This window comes from Boleophthalmus pectinirostris, unplaced genomic scaffold (genome assembly GCF_026225935.1).
Source record: "Boleophthalmus pectinirostris isolate CB_2022bp ecotype Guang Dong unplaced genomic scaffold, ASM2622593v1 HiC_scaffold_14, whole genome shotgun sequence".
Lineage (NCBI taxonomy): Eukaryota > Metazoa > Chordata > Actinopteri > Gobiiformes > Gobiidae > Boleophthalmus > Boleophthalmus pectinirostris.
The window spans coordinates 16,711,178-16,732,622 of NW_026571047.1; the positions used below are offsets into that span (position 1 = coordinate 16,711,178).

Consider the following 21,445-nt stretch of genomic DNA (forward strand, 5'->3'; position numbering starts at 1 on the left):
TAATTAATTAATCAGTCATTGGATTTATAGCACTTTACAGTTCATTGTTCATTCACTCCACACTCAGTGGTGGCAAGCCACTGTTGTAGCTGCCCTGAGGCAGACATACAAAAGCAAGGCTGTCAATCTGCACCATCGACCCCTCCGACCACAACCAACACTCACTCCACTTTCTTACTAGGCAACGCAGGTGAAGAGTCTTGCCTAAGGACACAGCAGCAATTAACACCTGGTGTTCCCAGTTGTCTCCCATCCAAGTACTACCCAGGCCCGGCCTAGCTTAGCTTCCGAGAACTGACAAGATCAAGCTTTGACAAGCTGGTATGGGCACTATGGCATTACATTCAGCCAGTGGTTAAAAGAGTCAAGCCAAAGGTGAGGGAGCAAAAAGTGTGGGTTGAAGGAGTCTCTCATCTTTGTGCTGTTAGAACAAACTTGAGGTGTTAAGTGTAAAAGTGTGTTAACTAATAAACACAGAAAATGCCAATACGTTTACATTATGCTAAATTTATGAGATTCTCAACCATGGACATTGGCCTATTTATAATAGTTCTATGAGTACTACATTGACAGAGGACCCCTACTAGTGTCACACTTTGAGAACCATTGATCCAGACATGGCTCTCTTTCATATTGGTCTTGAATGCATCTGAAATTGGTCTAGTTAGGACATCTGGATTCTTTTTAGGATGCTTGGGAAAGCTCATATAGAAATAAAAACAGAAATGCTCCCATGAGTATTGCATTGAGTGATCCACGTCTATTCTTAAATTGTGTAAAAGTAGTGCACCCTGGCTGATTTAATCATCACATCCTACAGAGAGTGAGTCATAAACACATAGTAAAGGCTTAAGTTTTTTTGTTGAGACTCACAGACTTGTACCGCACATTGGTTAAATGAATGCTTCTCAGCTAGAGGTAATGCAGTAGATTTTCAGATTAGGACAACAACAAAAGCCAACAGCATCTCGTCCGCAAAACACCATCGAGAGGAAATGGCGTACATCCGCCATGGCAGCTCAGTCAGCCTTCTTCTTCCACCTACGCTCAAAGACACACACGTTCAACTATCTGACATTCAGGTGCTTGAGCAATACATGTTCCCTATAACTGCGTGAGCAATATACTGTTTTTCATTGTTAAATAGAGTACTTTCTGTTGGCCATTACTTTCTGTTCTTGGGACTAGTTTGGTATTGGGGAACAGCTCCATATTCCTCCGCCGGTGCTGGAGTGTAGCACGACAGTACCCGGATGAAGTGTCATGGCCGCCGTCGCTGTGGTTCCACAGAGAGGAGAGGAGCAAGGCGAATGTCTCAGCTGGAGATTTTTCCGAGCTCAACATTGTTTTTACAATGTAGGACGACAGCGCCACACCACCTAGACCTACATCGAGTTCTTCGTAAGATTTGCTTGTTGTTCCATAACTTTAAACATGTTGGTGTGGGCGGGGGGAATGTTAGGTGTAGAATAACTAACTAATAACTATCGCTTTAATAAATGTCTGTCTTCAAGATGAGCGCACTTCCTCTTTCGGGACGCGTCTCTATTTATCTATTACTTATTTATGCAATGTCTGTCACCATTATCAAACTCAGGGAAAAACTATGTAACCAACAGTACATAAAGTGCTATCAAACAGCATTCACACGAGACGTGAAACAGTTTTAAGTTTTTGTCCGCATCAGGGAGGCACCTTGACCTTTAGTTGAGCAAGCTTCATTGGTGTTTGTGCCAGGGTAGCCCCTGTCTCACTGTCCCATCTGGGCTGTCCCAGTAAATCCTACCTGTGTGTTCACCCACACAGAGAGTTGCCATGTGAATTTAATCACTACTGTGTTATTATTATTTTACATGTGGTCCTTATGGCCATATCTACAATTATTTTAGATGTGAGTCAATAGGAGTGAATAACATCCAAGTACTTGACTGTGTAATTACATTTGTGGAGTTCAGTATACAGCCTGAAGTGGTTAAAGCCTAAAATCATGGCAGCCATTTTTTCCATCCAATATGGCTGCCGCTCCACAGAGCTCACAGCTGACAGCAGACAAGAGACTCGATCCAACTCATTTTCTAAAAGCAGGATTCACAGTTAATGCTATAGGTACGTGTAATGTCTCACTAACCCAAGAGAATACTATTTTTACTATGAGTAATTCAAGTGTTTACAGTCTGTCCTCATCAACTGAGGAAGTGCACCAGACTAGATTACACCCAGAATAGGAGTCTGAAATTTTTTTACTCTAATCTATTGGACTCAGAAAACTACTCAGAACAATCAACACAACATTCTCTAGGCATATAATAGGAAAGGAGGTGGAGGGGATGCAAAATTACCATTAATATGGATATCTATGTTGTATTATAGTGAGTTAAAGTAGTTGGGTTTGAAAATAAATGTTGAAATCTATGTATTGGTATTGAAATAACATGTAATCAATGGAAAAACTTGCTTTTGCCCCCTCATATAAGACTGTGGTTTTTATCATCCTACTACAGCATCTGAAAGCCAATATATTTTGAGTCAGACTTTCCTCAACAAAGTTAAAAATGTTAAATTAAAAACATTAGAATGTTTCAGTGTTTTAAATAATTATTTAATGTCCATTGTGCTCTCCATGTAGACCTCTATGATGTTTTGTTTTTGTTAGTGTATTAATATTTAGTAGTGATGGCACTTTTTAGATAAAAAAAAATATATTTCTATTTGCCAGTGTGAATTGGTGAATGGATAAAAGCAGTAGTTATCTTAAATGATGCAGCTTTTACATATCCCTGCACCATTAGATTGGGATACATCTGACATGTTGTTTTATTTTTGTCATTGTATTTTTCCCTGATCTGATCTGATCGTCTTTGTTCACAGGTGCAGGTCTGGGGTCTGAAAAATATTTGAGATCTGTTGTCTGAAAATACAGGTAACTGCTTACACACATTTTCTGTTTATCTCTTTTGTGCTAAAAATGTTTGCCCTAAATTGTTTGCCCTAAAATGCCATATGAGCTTCTTTACTTCAGATTTTTTACCATGGAAATGTAAAGCCTTATCAGTGAACGTTAAACCTAATCCAGCCTTCACGGGTTCAATAATAATCAGTAATATGTTTTTAAAATTATAACAGCCACTGTTGCAAAGTTTTGTAATTTCGAAATGAACCTAACTTTATCTACTTTAAATAGCCTTTTATTCAGTTATTTTAATTTTATTTTATTGATAAACTAACATTTTTAAAAGTATATAATGTGCAAATTATGTTGTAGTAGTCAGTCAGTCAGTCTCATTTCGTCTAGTTTCTGCCACAAACACAACTCCATTTGATGAGAAGACTACATTAAATATAATTACATGGTATAAATCTGAAAAAGCCAGTTTAACATATCCTTTAAGAACAGATGCCAACCCAATATGCCTTTGCTTTTTTATTAGATATTGTGCTTTTATGTTATATTCATTGCATATTCATGTTGTTTCAGATATCTGTGGACCTAATAGTATGGAGGATCACATCATAACTCAGGATTCTGTCAAAAGCTGTGGGATTGTTTCAAAGGAGGACGAGCGGGAAAAGATGAAGGACTTTGTCTACAAGCATTTCCGAGAGGTCACTGATCACCCAGTGCTGATGGAGGATGGAAGTGCCCGGAACGAGAGGATAGTGCGGAGCAAAAGCCACTGTAGGGTTCAGCAGGGGGCATTTTTCTCTGGGAAGATTCTCAGTTTTGGATGTTCTGTATGTAAAGACTGTTTCACTTACAGCCCTAATGATCTTCTAAAACACTTCAGATTAGCTCACAGAGGGGCCCTTCCAACTTACCCATGTGATCTGTGTGGCTTTGTCACCAATGAGTTCTCCGTCCTGCAGCGCCATCGCATCGAGCACAGGAACACCTTGGTGACCTGTGAGCTGTGTCAGGATGGGGTCCAGTACTCTCTGCTCCTCCTTACCAGGCACTACACCATGTGTCACAGCCTAAATGGACACTTCACCTGTGACTGGTGCCAGTTCTCCACTGTGGATGCAGGCACGTTTGTGCAGCACATCCATCACCATAAAGAGACCTCCTGGAAATGTTCAAAGTGCTCTCACGTGAGCCTGAGTGAAGCGGAACACCAAAAGCATTTGAAAGGACACTCTGGTACGTTTCCCTTCACCTGTGACATCTGTGGATATGGAGCTGCAAAAAAAGAATACCTCAAGAACCACATAGCAGCTATTCACAAATCAGAGAAAAGGAGTGTCTGGACTGCCATAGAAGACAATGGGGATTTAAATTCACCTGCAAGTCTCAAACTTCTACTTAAAAAGACCTCACCTCCATCTGAAGACTCAAAGGAAGATCATCAAATGCCTAAAGTGAACGTAATTTCTGGGAGTAAACTGCACACAAATGACAAGTTACTATCAACTTCTGATGAAGCTAACCAGTTATCTCAAGACACATTGGCAAAAAAGGACAATAGAAACGGCAAAAACTGCAATAAGCTAGAAACATCAGCAGCGGCAGATGTGTTACAGGAGGCAGAGCAGTCTCAGAGTTCTGATTCAAGTCAGAACAGTCCCAATGGCATGACTGTTGTGAGAGTAAAAAACAAACTCTCTCTTCCTCCTAACTGCACCACCAAAGTCATTGGTTTCAAAATGGTAGATGGTAAAAAGCACTTAGTTCTTAAAGTAATACAAGCATCAACAGCATCTGATTCTTGTGCCCAGCTAGATCATGGAGAGTTTTCCAATGGTAGAAATTCAACACTGGACAGCCTGCAGGCAGATGATATAATGACCGTAAAGGTAAAAGTAGAAGAGGAAGAAACCTTGGTTTCCAATTTAGATTCAAGTTCAAATGATACAGATGTTAGTAATCATGCATGTAGTAGTTCCATTTCAGAGGAACATCATATAACAAAAAGCTTTGATCAGGATACTAGTCCCTCTCTGCCACCTGCTCGCAGTAAAAGAACCTTTAAAGACATAAATTCTCTTACTACTCAGCTGCTTAGCAATGCTACAAACTCCTGTGTATCCCCAGCTCTACCATCAAAGAATTCTCATATTGAGAATGGTGAGTGTATAAATGCATTATTGTCTCATTCATTAGCAACAGACAAGCTTGTCCTTGCAGGAGACTCATCCGTAGGCACTGCTGCTACAGAAAGAGACCAAAACTTAGTTTCAGCTTCTTCCAGTTCCTGCAGAGATGCAGGAAATGGCTCTCTTCCAACACAAGAGGTCTTCACTTTTCATAATTATTCAAAGGAGACCACTAGCTCTTCACTTGATTTTGGTTCCAGCAGTTCATTTGAGCTTTCAGCTGAAAAGGATGTGTCACCACAGTTTAGGTTGGCATTGACTGAGTCTCATGAGGCAGAGAAGGGTGGAGTGGAGGCAGATGTAGATGTGAATAGATGTGAAGAAAGGAACAGAGAGGGCAGTAGTAATGTAGAAATAGATGGATGCATTGCTGATGTAGAACTGGAGGAAAACCCAGAGTCTGTGCTGCAAGACTTTAACATTATTAAAATAGAAGAAGATAACATTCCCATATCTAATCCACCATTAAATCATCCTAGTCCAGCATTAAATGAACATACTGAAACTGTTTCAATCCAACAACCCAATAAAGAAAAATCAGAATCTGCAGGTTGTTCAGAAAACACTGACACAACAAAGCAAAACAAAACAACATTAAGAATCCTTCAGTTACCAGAGGGCAAGCAATCTGTATTATTGAGGACCGCAGAAAGTCGCTTTGCTGTCCCACTGCATGTCAAAGCATCACCTGGGTTTAAACTCATCACAAACTCAACAAATCCCCAGATCAATGTGTCCTACATGAAACCAGCAGGTGAAAAACCAGCTAATTCTGGGATTGTACTAGGCTCAAACAGCAAGATAATAGGTGTCCCTTCAGGGAAAGGTGCAGCACTTTTAACTGCATCTAAACAAGGCATTAGCAGTTCCTCCAACCACTACCTAATCACATCAGACTTGAAGCGCCCTTTACTCCTTCCTAGAACATTAAATAGCACACCTGCTGACAAAACCACAAAGACTTGCTACGTGCTCCAAAGGTCAGCATTACCGGTGGCTCAAACCTCGCCTGCTCCAGGACTTAGGCTTGCCGGTACACAACTTTCTCTTAACTCACGTCCGCTTCTGGCTATGCCAGCAAGTTCGGCAGAAAGTACAGGCAATCTGCAAAGTGGTCGCCAAACATTCTTGCTTCGATATGTTTCTCCTAATAAATCAGGCTTACCGGTGTCCAATGAGGAAACAAAGGGGACAAAACCTACCGGACCACATACCCAACCAACTGACAATGCAGGGAACAAATTGATTTTTAAAATTGTAAGTCCTCCAAATAGTCTTCTTTCTAATGCCTCTCCTGCGTCTCGCAGTCACCCTGTGCTTTTGGCCACAAGACCTCAGACACAATGTTTCCTGTTATCACCAAACAATCATTCTGCTGGTATAAAGAAATTTATTGCAGTACAAAACTCATCACAGAACATTGTAAGAAAGGCAAGTGTTTTTCACTCTCCAGTGAAGGTTCAGCCTTGTGAAGCTGATAAACCTATTCTAGCCCCTCGTCCGATTCGACCACCAAGTCAAAGGAAGAGACGTCGGAAACTGTTATTTGATGAACTGCCTGCGACTAGCCATAAAGTTCGAAAGCTCTCCAACAAAGCTTTGCCTGAAAAGGAGCCTGTTGTTCTATGGAGGCCTGTAGCCAAAGACCAAGAGAGGACCCTGAGGCTCTCTCCCCTGAGCTCTGAGCAGCACATTAAATGGCCTCGACGGTGCCAGCCTGTAGTGGTGCTCAATCATCCGGACGTGGACATTCCTGAGGTGGCTAACATCATGAAGGTGGTTCAGCGGCACAGAGGAGCTGTCACCAAAGTCAGCCTCTCTCAGAAAACTATCCAAGCTCTCATTGATATTTCAGCCACTAAATCCTCAACCAAAGATAACTCATCTCAAAGTGACTGCCCTCAGCCTCGCACAGTGCAGAGCTCGGTCCGTGAGAGGTATCTTCTCAAGCTAAAGTTGAGGAGAAAAAGCCGAAAGAAGTATCGGCTGGTGCGCACTGTTCCGGACCCTCAGCAGTCTGTAGTGTTTACCTGTTGGTTCTGTGGCCGACACTTTAACAGTCAGGAGGCCTGGATCGGCCATGGACAGCGCCATCTGTTGGAGGCCACAAGAGACTGGAACACTCTAGTGTAAACACAACATTTTTAAGGACCTGAAATTGTGAAATATTCTGTACTGTAAATACTGATTTTTATTTGATTTTCATCTTTTCAATAGTGCATATTCCAGTAAATTATAATGCAAATGAAAAGTGTGGATGTTGCATGCATGCACAGGTCAGATTTAACTGAAATCGTACCCTCGTTTCAGAACACTGTTACAGAGGGACACATCTTTAATATGCACATCAATACACTGCTCAGGTAACTCCAAATTCCGGTCTATTTTTGCTAAACGTGGTTATACACCACGTGTGTTACGAACAATGTGTAGGTCCTGTTTAATTTACATTCCCATGTCCTGCCCCTCAAGTGGCCAAATGGACCACACTCTGATTGCAGGGTACAAACTCCATAATCTGTTATTTATTCACTCACTCTGTTTTACCTTTTCTTTATAGTAACTGTAAAATCTACTTGCTGTAACACCCTGTAGCTGTTCAGTAAATGTATAATTTTATAGTATTTGTTTAGTGGCAAGATGCTTATTTCTCATTATTTCATGATTGTTTACCAAAAAGGTGCTGTTGTAATGAATGTGTCATTCCCCAATATGCAAAAGTGTACAAAGCACTGCAGAAACACTGCAGCCAATGCTCTCCCTATTTTTCCTAACACTTTCCTCTATCATCATTTCAAAGAAACTTTCACAGAAGAAATGCCTTCATCCAGGGCTCCAAAAATACTCCCTCAAAGCCTCAGCACTGTTTATTGACGTTTTCTTGAGGTAATTTCCAAATGTAACAGACACGCATATAGGCACTGCACAAACATAAAACAATATTCTAAAAACAGTGTCATGCGTCCTCCACCCCTCTCCTTACTGACTCTTGTCCCTCACTGTTGTGTTAGATGATTCTGCTGTAGAGGGGGTTTATAATGGTCTGACAGCTGTCAATCACTGTTGCACTGTAACTGCATGTTATCTGCCCACTTTTCCACTACTGAACTTCTGAAAGCAACCTTCCGATAGTTAATCATCATTAATGCATCTTTTTTTGAAAGAGGTTTGGTTTAGAGCAATGATATATGGCAACGTATAATTTAACTCTCCACTAGAGCCATAAATCAATAATGGACAATCAATATTTGAGTAACATGTCGTGGTCACCACTTTGATGTTAATTCAGTTATATGAAAACATTTTTATAACTTAAACCTAAGCCCAGATATTTTTTCTAAGAACTGGTACAAACATGACATCTATGGGACAATGTTCTGTTGCCTGTCTTCTTTCTGTGAACATTCATTTGAATTTGGGCATCACTCAAAACCAAAACATTACTTACTCTGCAGTGCTGTTTTGTTTGGTGAAATCAAAAAAGTTTTAAATATAATTCTGTATTTTTACTTTGTACATTTTTTGCCTAAATCATGTTGGAATTTATTGTTGAGTTTGAATGGCCAGTCATTCATAATACATTGTATATAGTGTACTAAAAGCTTTTCATTTTTAAATGACTCCACTAAATGAGAGTAAATCAGGTGTGGTGAGCAGGTTCTTTGAAAAGCAGCCTTTGACTTCTGAATGGATGAATGTGTTTGCGTGCACTCTGAGGTGTAGCTTGTCCTCCTTTGTGCAGGTACCTCTGTCCTCTCCAAGTGCCTCTGCGTCCCCTGGACTGGTCGACACATCTTCTGTATTTTGTCTGACCTTATGCTCTTGTTTAATAAATGTACAGACCTCCCTACATTTTTGTGCTGTTTCTTGACCTAAAGGTGAATTTTTTCTTTTTTTTTTATCCAGATGGCCTTTCTGTCCTTGTGACTTGAAATGTCACAATATATATATATTTTTTATGCTGTAATTGTAGTGAGAGGATACTATTTTACAATTAGATTTAGTGACACCATCACCATGAGTGAACAGTGAAAATCTGTGTATGTCACAATAATAGAGTTACTATGTGGAGCCTGTGGTGGTGCTCAGTCATCAGAAGTTAATATGACATAAACTAATGGATATAAAATCTCATTACATTTTTGTTTCTAAAATTCTCATGATAATAGTTATTATTAGGTATTTTTAATTGTTTTACTTTGTGGCCTCTCAGTGTTAAACATAATCCATCCTCCACAAAATGGCCTTTACATGTTTAGTGGAAGGTTATTTAGCCACCAGAGGGCAGCGCTTGAACTTAGAATCCCATTAAAATAAGGGGCACATTGGGGGTGGGGGTGTGGTGGGTGGGTGCGTGCGTGCGTGGTGGGGGCTCATCTGCATCGTCACGGGGGCCTGGGGCAGGTGCAGGCAGCGGGCCCTGTGTGGAGGCCTCTGACTTTAAATAGGTCATATCAAAGACACGGGCCTGATTTTTCTGACTGCTGCTGGACGGGTTTAGACCAAGAGAGTATGTGTGTGCGCAATGTGCATACAAATATACACAGTCCTTCAGGCCCTTACATTCTAATTAATGTTGCCTATGTCTATATATTAGCTAATGAAGTAGGACACAAAAAGAACACTCTTAATTAGCCTATAATATTTTGTTTTCCTATTTAATATCAATGAATGACTAGACCAGACTAAATTCAAATCATTGAGAAAATAACTCAAGGTGGTCATGGTGAGCTTTATTATTTCATATAAAAGTTTTGTTCCACGTTCAACATTAAAAAAACAAAGCAAAACAAAAAAACAAAACAATACAAAAAACAACAACAAAAAAACAAAACAAAAACAAATCAAACAGTTGTTTTGCATAGCAGCAGCCTTCACAAAATGACCTCAAAGGTGCCTTCTGTAAAGCTTTCATATGATACACGAAAAAGTGTTCTTTTTTTATTTTTAGTCAAAGTTTGTATTGTTATTCTTCACAATATTAGTAATTTATACTAAAAAAAAAAAAAAAAAAAAAAAAAACTTACACTACATGGAACATGGATCAAGAGAGAGGTACCACTACAGTAATGGCTATGGACTCCTTTACAGAAATAGTGGCAATGGTAAGAACAAAACTAATTTTCAATAATGGCTAGGTTTCCAGAGCTGCTGGATGTGGGCCTTCACACATTTGTGCTGTAAACCTGAGTTCAGGGATTGTACATCGCTTGAGTGTGTTGTGTATTAACTGGCACTGAGCAGAGATGGTGCACAGCCCACACAGTAAAGGTTTGCTGTGAGGTACAGTTCAGAAACACTGGGGACAATGGGACTTCACTGTCAACATCAGAAAGTGTACAAAAAGTACTATTTTAATTCTTTATGTTTAGAAACAGATGCAACACCTCATTAAACAGTATTAAATATGCAGACCACAGAATGCACAGAATCACATTAATATGCTACTAAACGCATGCTCTGACTGACACATGTGCATGTCATAAATACAGAGAACCACTACAATGTCACAGAACAAACTGCACTCACCCAAGGCTCTCCTCACTGGTGTTTTGTGAACTTTATAGTTGGATATGTGCAGCCTTTAATTAATATTTAAATTTGGGAGGTAAAATATAGATGAAAAACATGAACCTTTTAGGTAAATCTAAGACTATTTTCAGCAGTATGAGTGCTGGCTCTATTTTGGTTTATCTAAGTGCAAAGAGAAAACAACTAGTGCAGATCAGTGCACTGGAGCATTTCTCACAAATGCATTGGATGTCCCATTTTCATGAACCTTAGACTTGTAAGGGAAAGTTTTGATGTAAATATGTCAACACATATGTTAATCCTTCGTATACATTAGCTGAGATGAAAAGATTTGGTTGCACAAATTATTCTAAAAGAGTTAAAAGACGTTGAGAAAGGGAACTTGATGTCTTGGGGCATTAAACCTCATAGTTAACAGCCTTTCTATAATAAATTTGATGGAGATGTGTAGATACGGTAGGTAGACCTGTTCTGTAAAGTTTACTGCTGTTTTTTTTTTTTTTTACACTGTTAATGATCTGTTTAACATCATTCTAACACTTTCCTGTCTAAAAATAAAGGAATAGAACAGTGAGAAAGGACAACCTTGGTGTTCAGTGTGCACTATAGAAACATGCCTTGTGACGTTGGCTCACTTAAGTCCTTTGCCTTTGCTTCCATTATGCATTGCATGCCTGAAAACAGCCCCACTCGAGGTCACCAGCACCTCCACTGTAAACAAAGTGACGTATTACCAACCTATTGTCTACTTTCTATGTCGTATTTCTCATAGAAGCCCATCTAGGCATATGTCTTACAGGGGGCTGCCCTTTTCTGTTGCTGATCTAGACAGAAAAGCCTTTTATTTGGACCACTTATGGTTTATGGCTGATGGTCTCTAAAACCATCTTTGAGTTACTTCTAACTTTGCTTTAGTGAAAAAGCCCAACTTGAGTGTTTAGCAAAAGAACTGGGCACAGGGAAGCAGAGGTGTATGGCACAATGCAGTGTATGGCACTGCAGTTTACTATACAGTAGTCTCATTCTTCCATGGCCCTGTTCTTATGTTCCCCGTGGAGTCTGATCCAAAAATCCCATCTTCCTGTAGGCTGCGGTTTCGACCGATGGGTCCACGCCGGCCCATGGTACCATGCTGTCGTGGAAGTGTATTTCTAGGAAAAGATTTTGGTTCAACTTCTACACAAAGGCGGTTCTGTTTGTCTGAGTTCTGCGGTGTGCTGTTGTAGGGCTCCATGTCCTCTGAGCAGGGCTCCTGGGGGCCATACAGGTGCCACTGACATGTGTGCGGGCTGTGAGAGGGCAGCAGGAGGCTGGCACAGGACATGATGCTGTCAGCCATATTGGGACCATGACTGTGGAAGGACGTGGTGCTGTCAGCCATGTTATGGGCGTGGCTATGGGAGGAAGTGACTGAATCCTGTCTCTGCAGCCGCAGACTAGGGTCAGGGGCGCTCAAGAGCGAGTTGTCCATGCTGGTGGAGTTGAAGTGTGAGCGGTAATCCTGTAAATACGGTCGAGGTCGATTAAAGGAGCGAGATTTGGCGCGATCCATAAGGCAACTTTGTAAGGGGAGCGCGGGTCGTGGGAGGTCATCTTGAAGTGTGTCTGGGCTCAGAATGGTCCCACAGCACTGAGGGGAATGGTTGGCTTTGGGACTGGGTGGAGAATAGACGGTCTGTATAAGGGGAGCAGGGCAAGAAGAGCTGATCTGACAGATGGGCTGATGTACCTCATCTGCAGGACCCAACATTGCCCCATTTTTACAACTGTCCTTGTCCTTGGAGGGGCAGCAGGCCCACCAGCGGTGCCACACATCATCCCGTTTAGCGCAGTGCTGGATGAGGAGGAAAAGGCCCAGTGTGACACAGAAGGCTCCATACAGACAGCTGAAAACCATGTCCAGGAAGTGCCCCAAGGACACAGCCAGTGCCCCAAGCGCCCATGTGGACAGGAACAGGAAGAGTGTGAAGGCTGTGGCCCGCAACTGGGATTTGAAGGAGTGCTCATTGGCCAGCATGGAGATGCCCGGAGAGAAAGGCAGAGGGTCCCCTGGGGCACCCCTGGAGTCCATCTGTTGTTGCTCCTCACTCAGGAGGCACAGCTCATACTTCCTCTCAGGGTGACGTTTGAGCTGGATGTAAGTGCACATGAAGTACACACACATGACCAGGACCACCAATGCCACTGGACAGAAGAACCCTCCCAGACTGGGCTCCCAGGCCATCCAACAACTGAATAAAAACAAGAACAGAGACACTCACTAAACAAGTTGTACGGTAATATTGCAGCTGGCTCAGTGGTTAGAGCACTCATCCACCAACCCAAAGCTCGGCAGCCCCCTTAGGCAAAACACTTCACCTAGTATGAATGAGGTGTGAGGTAAGTATGTAAATGATTTGCCAAAGGGGCTGATGGCACAGATTGGCTGCCTTGCTTCTGGCAGTTTACCCTAGAACAGTACTACAGTAGTACTTCACCACCACAGAGTATGGAGTGAATAAAAGTGTAACAGTAAGTAAAAGTGTAGTGTTTTGAGAAGCTTTGCAAAACTGTAAAGTATTTATCATTATTATTGTAAGTTATTATTATGATATCAAAAATAAGTTTTATATTTGCTGTGTGGCGAGTCACTTACTATTGAGCACCATCTCTGCTCCCATAGTTGTTGACATCAAAAGCAGCTGTCACTCCCACAGTTATCAACGGGAACCCATCACTCACAATGTAGAATCTGAAACATATAGTCATGTCTATTTAGGCTGAGTTATCGTGTGCTCCAAAAAATAAATAATTACGATGTATGATGAAGAAAGCTGTCCTTCCTTATCTTACCTAAGTATTGTGGGTTTGGAGTGGGCTTTGGCCGTACCAGTCCTGTCTGAGGCCTTCAGAGGGTCTTTAGAAACATCTTTGTAAATGTTTCGAGCAGTAAACATCAGCCATAGCATGGTGGACAGAGATGCATACTGCAAGAGCATACCAACCTGACAGAGATCAAACACAGATCTTAGAGAGAACATGAAAATATTATCCCAGCTGTTTCTTCTTATGTACATAAGATGATAGGGGATATTTTGAATTAATAATCTCACCATCTGACAGACAAAGGGCATGTTGATCTGATTGATGCCTCCAGTGAAGACTCCAAACGTGAGACCAGTATGAAAGAGGAAGTTTAGCAGCATGTGCCACCCATTTCTGTTGATGCGGATCACACTGTGGGACATTCAGTAGAGGATGTGTGACAACAAGTCACTATGCATACTATTCACTCAAAAAAATATGGCAAAAATCAAAGCTTAAAAGCAGTAGCATTAGACTGTCATATGAGTGAACAACCTATATCTGAAATGCGCAAGTGCTGCAGCAGGTTTGCTTTCCCTTAGGTTGTTGTAGCCTAGAGCCAATAAAATAATAATAGCCTCCCTCTTTGGCAAACATCTGTGTTTTGCTGTATTGGACTATTAATCATAGAGTAATACTTAAACAGTTGAGCAGAAATGGTTTACAGCAGAGATGGGCAAAGAGAGTTTTTTTGTAGTCCTGATACCCGTTATCAATCGTTATCAATATCTGCTGATGCTTAAAACAAGGTGAATTTAACAGTCTGTTCTAAATATGCACAGAATCTTGTAATCAATGACTCTGCAACAGCATAGTATAAACATAAGTGCAACGCATAAATGAAATGAGATATGAGAGAGGCAACAGTGTCCAGTCTTTAGAACAGAACAGATCAGTCCTGGAGCATCTCTTCAGGTGTCCAAAACTTTAGTGCCTGGATATGGTCTTACAGTCTGGGCCCAGGCTTATGGGGATGATATCTTACCTGTGATGCACAATATAGGTGAAGACGGACACGAGCAGACATAGCAGCATGACAGCTGTGCAGGCATACACCACCGGGTGGAGGTAGTCCCCGGGGTATGGTGGGAAAGACAGCACCCGCTTTAGGTCCTGCAGAACAAGAGCATTAAACAGGCTATATCAGTGAGCAGCTCAGTCCACACTCCACATATGAGCTTTAGAATCTCTGATGTGCATTTAAAGAAGACACACAGACAGACATAATGAGGCCACACGCATGTGCAGGTCCTCAGCTGATGTTGTGCACTGTAAGTGTGGTGTTGACATCAGTTCCTTAAAATAACTCTATGCACATCATTAAACATGGATAAGGCTCTGACGGGTCTCTGAGACTGCCACAAGCACCAGCTCAGAGCCAGAGCCAGATTGGCCCTTCCAGAGTTAGAGGCATTTCATTTTCAAAAAGGTCAACTAAAAGTCCGCTTTTGTTTGAAACCAGTCATGTCAGTTATTTTTATTTATAAATTTTGACAGACCTCCTACAGTATTCACCACAACTCCTAAAGGCTAACCAGTCAGTCCAAGCCAGTTTATGGCTGATGATACATGCTCAGACAAGACAAGCTTTGACAATTTTATGGTGATGAAAGTTGCTTTAACATTTGTTTAAATTGTAAGTAAGGCCTGAAGTCCTCCATGCACTTGCTCTACGCTCTTCCTTTTCTGATGTACTGTCTAATGTCTTTCTCACACACCTGTCCCGCACATCGCTCAGACGGCGTGCACATGAGCACTATGAGCTCTGAATGATGAGTGGGGACAGTGGGAGGGAGCAGACCCAAGGGCTGAGGACTTTCATGTAAAGCTGACCTGAATACAGTTGGCGTTCCAAGCGCGTGTAGTCTCTGTGTGTGCGTGCATGTGTGTGTGAGTGTGTAAGCCAGGCCGTGTGTGGGGGCAGCAGGCTGACTCAGAGGCTCCGAGTGCCCACAGCCAATTCTGCTCCGGAGCTCTGTGTGGAGATGCCTCTACAGAACACACATCTCATCGCGCTCCACTGAACCACTATCTATTAGACGCAGCATGGCTGACTAACTCTCAGCTCCTCCACGCGCTGAAAGCCCACTGCTCCAGCCGCCACCATGTCTTCATAAATAATACAGAAAAGGCAGAGGAGTATATGACTTGTTGATGTTAATAATCATTGTTACAAGAGACCAAGAGGCTTGTCACATGATGGCTGAAATAGTTGAGTCTAATTGCTATATTACAATGTTTACAAATTAAAATTGAGAAAGAAAGCTCTGACCACTGAACTCTCAGCTAGGGCTTGTAAAATCCTGACAAGCTGGAGGATGTAATTAAGCTTTTAGTCTATGCATCATGCTCTGTCCACCCCCATTGTACAGAGCCTCATATTTGCAACAAACAGCGTGAACATAAGGACGCACACAGAGGGGTCTCCACTGGTCACCCTGAGAGGGACAGAGTACATGTGATTTCTATGCACCTCATGATCAGGGAACATAACCTGCACCAAAGGTCAACACTGCACTGAACTGCATTTGTAATGGTTAGACAAAGGCTAATATGCACAAACAACATAGGACAGATTTAAGTAGAACCGCGGACTACACTGCACTCACCATCTGTGTTACTGGAGTCCGTTCAGCTCTGGAAAACTCTGTCCTGGACCATCCATGGGAGGCTGGAGCGACTGAGTCTCACTGCCTCCATCCTAAAAGCACAAATACACAATCAAAAATGTAATAAAATCTTTGGCTCATAAAACTGTGCTGTCCGAAGTTTGATTTTATTCAAACATTGGACAATGTAAGTAATGCAACTCCTGTAACTGCAAAACGATGCAGTGAATATTAAATTGTCTTAAAATGTTCCCAAATGACATAAAACAAAGACAGCATAACTTTCACACAGAATGTTTTGAGGTCTGTTAAATACACATTACTCGAACCTCGCGGGCATTTAGTTTTACGCGGCAACATCAAAAGATCCTCGTGCAATGCCGGCAGCCGCAGATAATCTAGTGAAAATTGTCGGAGCATCACATATGGAAGTTGAGGGAGAATGCGCTTACCTGCGCGGCAGGACTGCTCTAGTTCGGCGGAGACAGAGGAATGACGCTCCTCCGTTCTGCCGCGCGCTCACAGCATCTTATGACGTAGCGGTTACCCACGCGGCACGTGGGACAACCTTGACGTCACCAGGCTGCTCCATCACCTGGCAAACTACCAGGATTAAGAGAAATACTAGGAACTATTGAACTGTTTTCCTGCTTGAACAAATCACCACAAAAGGGCATTGGGAAGCACAGGATGGTGAGGACCTAAATAGCCATGAAAAAAGAGGTGTAGCCTATTCGTGCTTACAGCAGTCTGCCACTTAAAAAAAACGCCCAGACGAAAAATGGGTTAGCCTACTGTGCAATTAGCGCTTGTGCACAGTGTAAAAGATTTGCAACATGATTATTTTATCTACCACAGGTCTATAGGCTACAATCGCAAAAAGGACTGGACCGTATCAGACTAATAAATACACTGGTGTGAGCCACTTGATTTATCTGCCGATTTACGTAGCCTGTTCATTTTATGATCATTGGACAGTAAGCCAATAAAAGATCACTACCGCAGGTGAAGGAGGTGGCCAGTAGTGGCCGCTGTTGTTCCATCTCCATTATCTTGGATGATGAGGAGGAGATGTTGTCATGACAACGCGTACACAACACCCACGGCATGGACATGTCTGCGGGAGGAAGACGTACTAACAAATATCTGTCAAAAGAAAGTGATTCAAGGACTAATGTAAACCATCTCAAGTCAGTCACATTTATCTGCTTAAATTAGCCGAAATAAATTTTTAAAAATCCTCATAAATTTGCCTAGAAAGAAGAGGCGATTCCGTTTCTCCAATGGGGCGTGATGTCGCTGGAGCAGCTTGAAGTCGCGCTGGGAAAGAGCGAGGAGGAGCTGCAGTTGTGAGTAGGCTTCCCACTCGTAACAACACGTGTCCCACTGCTGACTACAATTTAGGAATCTTTTTAAGTTATTAGCCATAGGCTGCCAACACAAAGTCTTTGACAGTACAAAACTAAATATATTAACTCATAGGTTTATAATGTCAGTTACTGAGAAAAGTAGCAGTCCAAATGGGCCTATTTCACTTTTTTACTGCTGCTATAGCCAATAAGCTATATCACATTTGTATTCTACTAGTCTGACCTAATGACTTCGTCTGTAGTAATGTGTTCCTATGGTCTGTTATTCAGTCTTTGGCATATTGTTCAGTACTTAGAGATCCAGACCATAGTTGATAAAATAGCATACATTCTGGCTATTCACAGACTTCTGTTGGACAAGCTGCACCTGACCAACTCAGATATCTGTATGAGGGAGGCTGCCCTGCTCCAATACTACCTCCAGGGGCTGTGCTGGGCCCAGGACACTCACTTCAGCTCCCTCCAAACATCTTTCAGTATGGCAGTGTTGGACACACTGTTCCACAATATTACAGGTCAGAGAACCTTCCTCTTAAGACTCAAAGTTGAGGAATATAATTCTGACATCACAGAGTGTGCTATTGGTTAATTCTATTAAATGGGTACTTGCATGATCTGTCATAAGATAATTCCTTGATCTCTGAAATGCTTATGAATAATCCAAGTAGTGAGGGTATTTTTGGATCAGACATGAATCTTGCAACAACAAGAACTGTGTGTGTTGAACAGAGAAGGGTATGGACTTTGTCGACAATGTGCTGGAGTTCGCCAAAGCACTGGCTGTAGCCTGCCATTGCCCTTCTGGTGCTGAGGGTCCCTCTCCTCTCCTGAGTCCCAAGGAGGCGAAGGGTCTCATCAGACTCATCAGAGACACGTGTGTATCAAGTTACAAATGACTTCTTTGACTACTTTGAGGTTTTTTATGTCAGGGCAAACATGTTGTGAATATATATAAAAAAGTATAAAATTGCAGGATTATATATTTGTTATTGCTAACATTAGCATGTTGCTTCAGGCCAGTATCAGTTGTCATCATTTAATTCAAGAAAAGAAGTTTATTAATTAAATCAGTTCAAAAACATTCAACATAATAATAATAATAAAAAAAAAATCTGTAGTCTATTTTTACATAGTGGGGCTTAAAATTTGTTAGAGGAAAGACATTGTTCTGTATGATATTCATGTTGTCCAAACAGTTTGTTTCAGAAATACCGGCTGTTCAAGGCTCTGAGCTCAGGGCAAGAGGAGCTGTTGCTAGGTGCTCAGGTCAGACCCTTCTCATTCATTGTTTGTAGGGGATATTACTGATTACCTGATCATAGGATATTAAATGTAGTACAAAAAGCGATATTAAAAATCTATTTAAAAAAAAGTAGTATAAAAATCCTTGTTTTGTGATTAATAATGATGTCATGTTTGCAGGAGACAGTGGACCTGCCCTGGAGTCAAGATGCTCTTACAGTATTGGAGGAGGGCATCCCCACACACCTGGTTACCCCTGACATTAACCAATAACAAACTATCTTCAGATAGCACTGGTGATTTTAGCCATATAGATAAAAACCTACGTGTTTGTGTCCAAGAGGAATTTATTTTAAAAAATCTTTTCCAATGCCAATCAATAAATTCTTTATGGACTTTATAGCGGGTTATTTGCATTACAGTTTAGCGAGCCATGTCTCGATGATGATTGAAGATACTGACACATACAGTTCATTTTAGTACATGTACTGTATTTCACACCGCCATATGTGTATTTAAAGTTTACCATAGAAAAATTTAAATACATGCATTTGGGTGGAAAAATGTATCTGTTCTGAAACTACATAGACTTAAAAAAAAAAATATGGACACAGTCTGTTGCTGTTCAAAGAAAAATTGTAATTACACAAGATGTTACAAAGTTTTCAAAACTGGGTCGACTGAAACACCATCGGCTGTGTAACTGAAGCGACCAAAGGCTTAAATTCCTTCCAAATGGCACTTATTCATATGCTTCTCCATGCTCCTCTTATGTGAGAATGTCTCTGGGCAGAGCTGACAGTGGAAGGACCTCTCCCCAGTGTGTAGCCGCATGTGTCTCGCCAGGTGGGACTTCTGACAGAAGCACTTCCCACACACGCTGCACTGGTATGACTCTGCGTGCACCTTCATGTGTCGGATCAGAGTCTTGGTCAGAGAGTAGGCCCTGGGGCAGCAGGGGCACTTATAGGGCTTCAGCTCTGTGCCTGCTTTAAGACGGCTGATCTTTTTAGGCAGATTCTGTGAATGGCTCAATGGTTGGTTAGACCCTGCATAACGCGCTGCTTTGGACTTTATGAGAGTTAGACACCTGCGTTCAGGAGAGACTGGCTGGACTCTGAAGAGACATAATGGTCGTGGAGATTCACAAGCCAGAGCCCCAGATCTGGACTCAGCACTCCTGTCTGCTCCACAGTCTGTGTGATCAGGGCTGCACTTTGTGGTTTTGTGAGACTTCATCTTCTCATTTTCTTCATGGTGTGTCTGTAGAAGATGCAAGCTGGTCCTCTACGTGGAGCTCCCAACACAGTTTCACATCTTCTACATTGGATTGTGGCCCTACGGGCTCCGATTCTGAAGCACATTAAGATCACTGAATCTTCAAATGAGACATATATGAGATAGCAGGACTCCGTATTACCTCCGTGCGCTGCATCCAGCTGCTGACTGTCCACCACCCACTTGGTACAGGGCTGTCCGTCTGGCAGCAGGGTACTGTGCACCAGCCGCAGGATCTCTTCTGCTGCTGTGGACAAACACTCTGTGACCAGAGCACGGAGCAAGTGCATCTGTACCGCACTGTTCATCCTCCAGGGGGTGTCCGCCACTGACGTTCCACAGGTTTGTACTCTAAAAAGGCCATCGAAACAGAGGAAAAATAAACAACTTATAAGTTATTATTATACTTTTTTTATTGTCAGATAAATAAGGTAGGTAATTTAGCAATAGGCTATATTGTTGTGTGAATTAGAGCTAGAGAAAATACAGAGAGTACCACCACTACACAGAAGCATATTATTATTTTAATTAATCATTGCATTTATATAGCGCCTTTCAAGATACCCAAAGCGCTTTACAGTTCATTATTCATTCACTCGACACTCAGTGGTGGTAAGCTACTACTGGAGCCACAGCTGCCCTGGGGCACCTTGGCGGAAGCGAGGCTGCCAATCTGCGCCATCGGCCCCCCGACCACCATCATCACTCATGCACACACCACTTTCATATTAGGCAATGTGGGTAAAGTATCTTGCCTAAGGTCACAACGACAGTTTTGGCCACTGGCGCCCCACTGCATATTAATGTAGCATATTAATGTAACGCTATTTAGAAAAGCAGTAAAAGTCCATGCTGTCAGTAATAAGGAACACGTGTGTTTTTCAGATTTTGTTTCCCTAAATCAGAATCCTTACGTTACCACTCCGCCCGATCACTCAAAGGTACAGAGCAGTCCACTCCCACCGCTTCTCTTGTCCCGCGTCTCGTCTCCACACACTGAGCCGTGTGCGCTTCTCTTCGGGCTCTGCGCTCCTGCAACAACAGAGTTTTATTTTAGGCCCACAGATAGAGCACCTGGCAGGTTGACAACAACAAAGACAACGTTCTTCTTCTTGATTCGCGACAGACTCAAAACCGAGCTCAAAGCAATGCTGCCCTCCACTGGATATACAAAGAGGATAATAATCTGAAGACCTGGCCAGCCAGAACATCAGGTTGATAAACCAAAATTACAACCAATGGATAGGTAAACTATGGTAAACTAGCATACCAAATGCAGGTATATCAGTAAAACACAGCTGTACAGCTACTACTTTGAGAAATAACAGAACTTGGTGTTGTGTTATTTCATATGTTACATAAAAGATGACAAAGTTTTAAATTTTTCATTCACTCAGTTGCTTCATTTGCCTGGTGGATGAAGTGTTTTGCACATGGCCACAACAACAGAATGCACTGTTTGCAGCTGGGATTTCACCA

At 41.9% G+C, this 21,445-nt stretch overlaps 4 protein-coding genes across 5 annotated transcripts; 2 read left to right on the forward strand and 2 right to left on the reverse strand.

The window, feature by feature from the left end:
- Positions 1-1,071: 1,071 nt before the first annotated feature.
- Positions 1,072-8,941, forward strand: si:ch211-214e3.5 (zinc finger protein 518A). The gene is made up of 3 exons (XM_055150384.1): positions 1,072-1,401; positions 2,869-2,920; positions 3,476-8,941. The coding sequence occupies exon 3, from the start codon at positions 3,496-3,498 to the stop codon at positions 7,222-7,224; it is 3,729 nt and encodes a 1,242-aa protein (XP_055006359.1). The 5' UTR covers positions 1,072-1,401; positions 2,869-2,920; positions 3,476-3,495; the 3' UTR covers positions 7,225-8,941.
- Positions 8,942-11,629: 2,688 nt separating this feature from the next.
- On the reverse strand, positions 11,630-14,517 carry adgra1a (adhesion G protein-coupled receptor A1a). The gene is made up of 5 exons (XM_020918363.2): positions 14,453-14,517; positions 13,716-13,839; positions 13,456-13,607; positions 13,259-13,354; positions 11,630-12,854 (listed from the first exon to the last, which is right to left on the reverse strand). Exons 1-5 carry the CDS (start codon positions 14,500-14,502, stop codon positions 11,630-11,632), a joined length of 1,647 nt encoding a protein of 548 aa, XP_020774022.2. The 5' UTR covers positions 14,503-14,517.
- A 2,657-nt stretch (positions 14,518-17,174) lies between these two features.
- cabcoco1 (ciliary associated calcium binding coiled-coil 1) lies at positions 17,175-18,961 on the forward strand. Its single transcript, XM_020918362.2, has 6 exons — positions 17,175-17,252; positions 17,334-17,425; positions 17,792-17,961; positions 18,176-18,320; positions 18,643-18,712; positions 18,869-18,961. The coding sequence occupies exons 1-6, from the start codon at positions 17,184-17,186 to the stop codon at positions 18,959-18,961; spliced, it is 639 nt and encodes a 212-aa protein (XP_020774021.2). The 5' UTR covers positions 17,175-17,183.
- Positions 18,962-19,306: 345 nt separating this feature from the next.
- LOC110154369 (zinc finger protein 568-like) lies at positions 19,307-21,080 on the reverse strand. Of its 2 annotated transcripts, XM_020918361.2 has the most exons (3): positions 20,881-21,080; positions 20,109-20,317; positions 19,307-20,041 (listed from the first exon to the last, which is right to left on the reverse strand). In XM_020918361.2, the coding sequence occupies exons 2-3, from the start codon at positions 20,272-20,274 to the stop codon at positions 19,941-19,943; spliced, it is 267 nt and encodes an 88-aa protein (XP_020774020.2). In that variant the 5' UTR covers positions 20,275-20,317; positions 20,881-21,080; the 3' UTR covers positions 19,307-19,940. The 2 variants fall into 2 exon arrangements, with proteins under 2 accessions (XP_020774020.2, XP_055006110.1); XM_055150135.1 differs by having other exon boundaries at positions 19,307-20,317.
- Between the last annotated feature and the right edge of the window lie 365 nt (positions 21,081-21,445).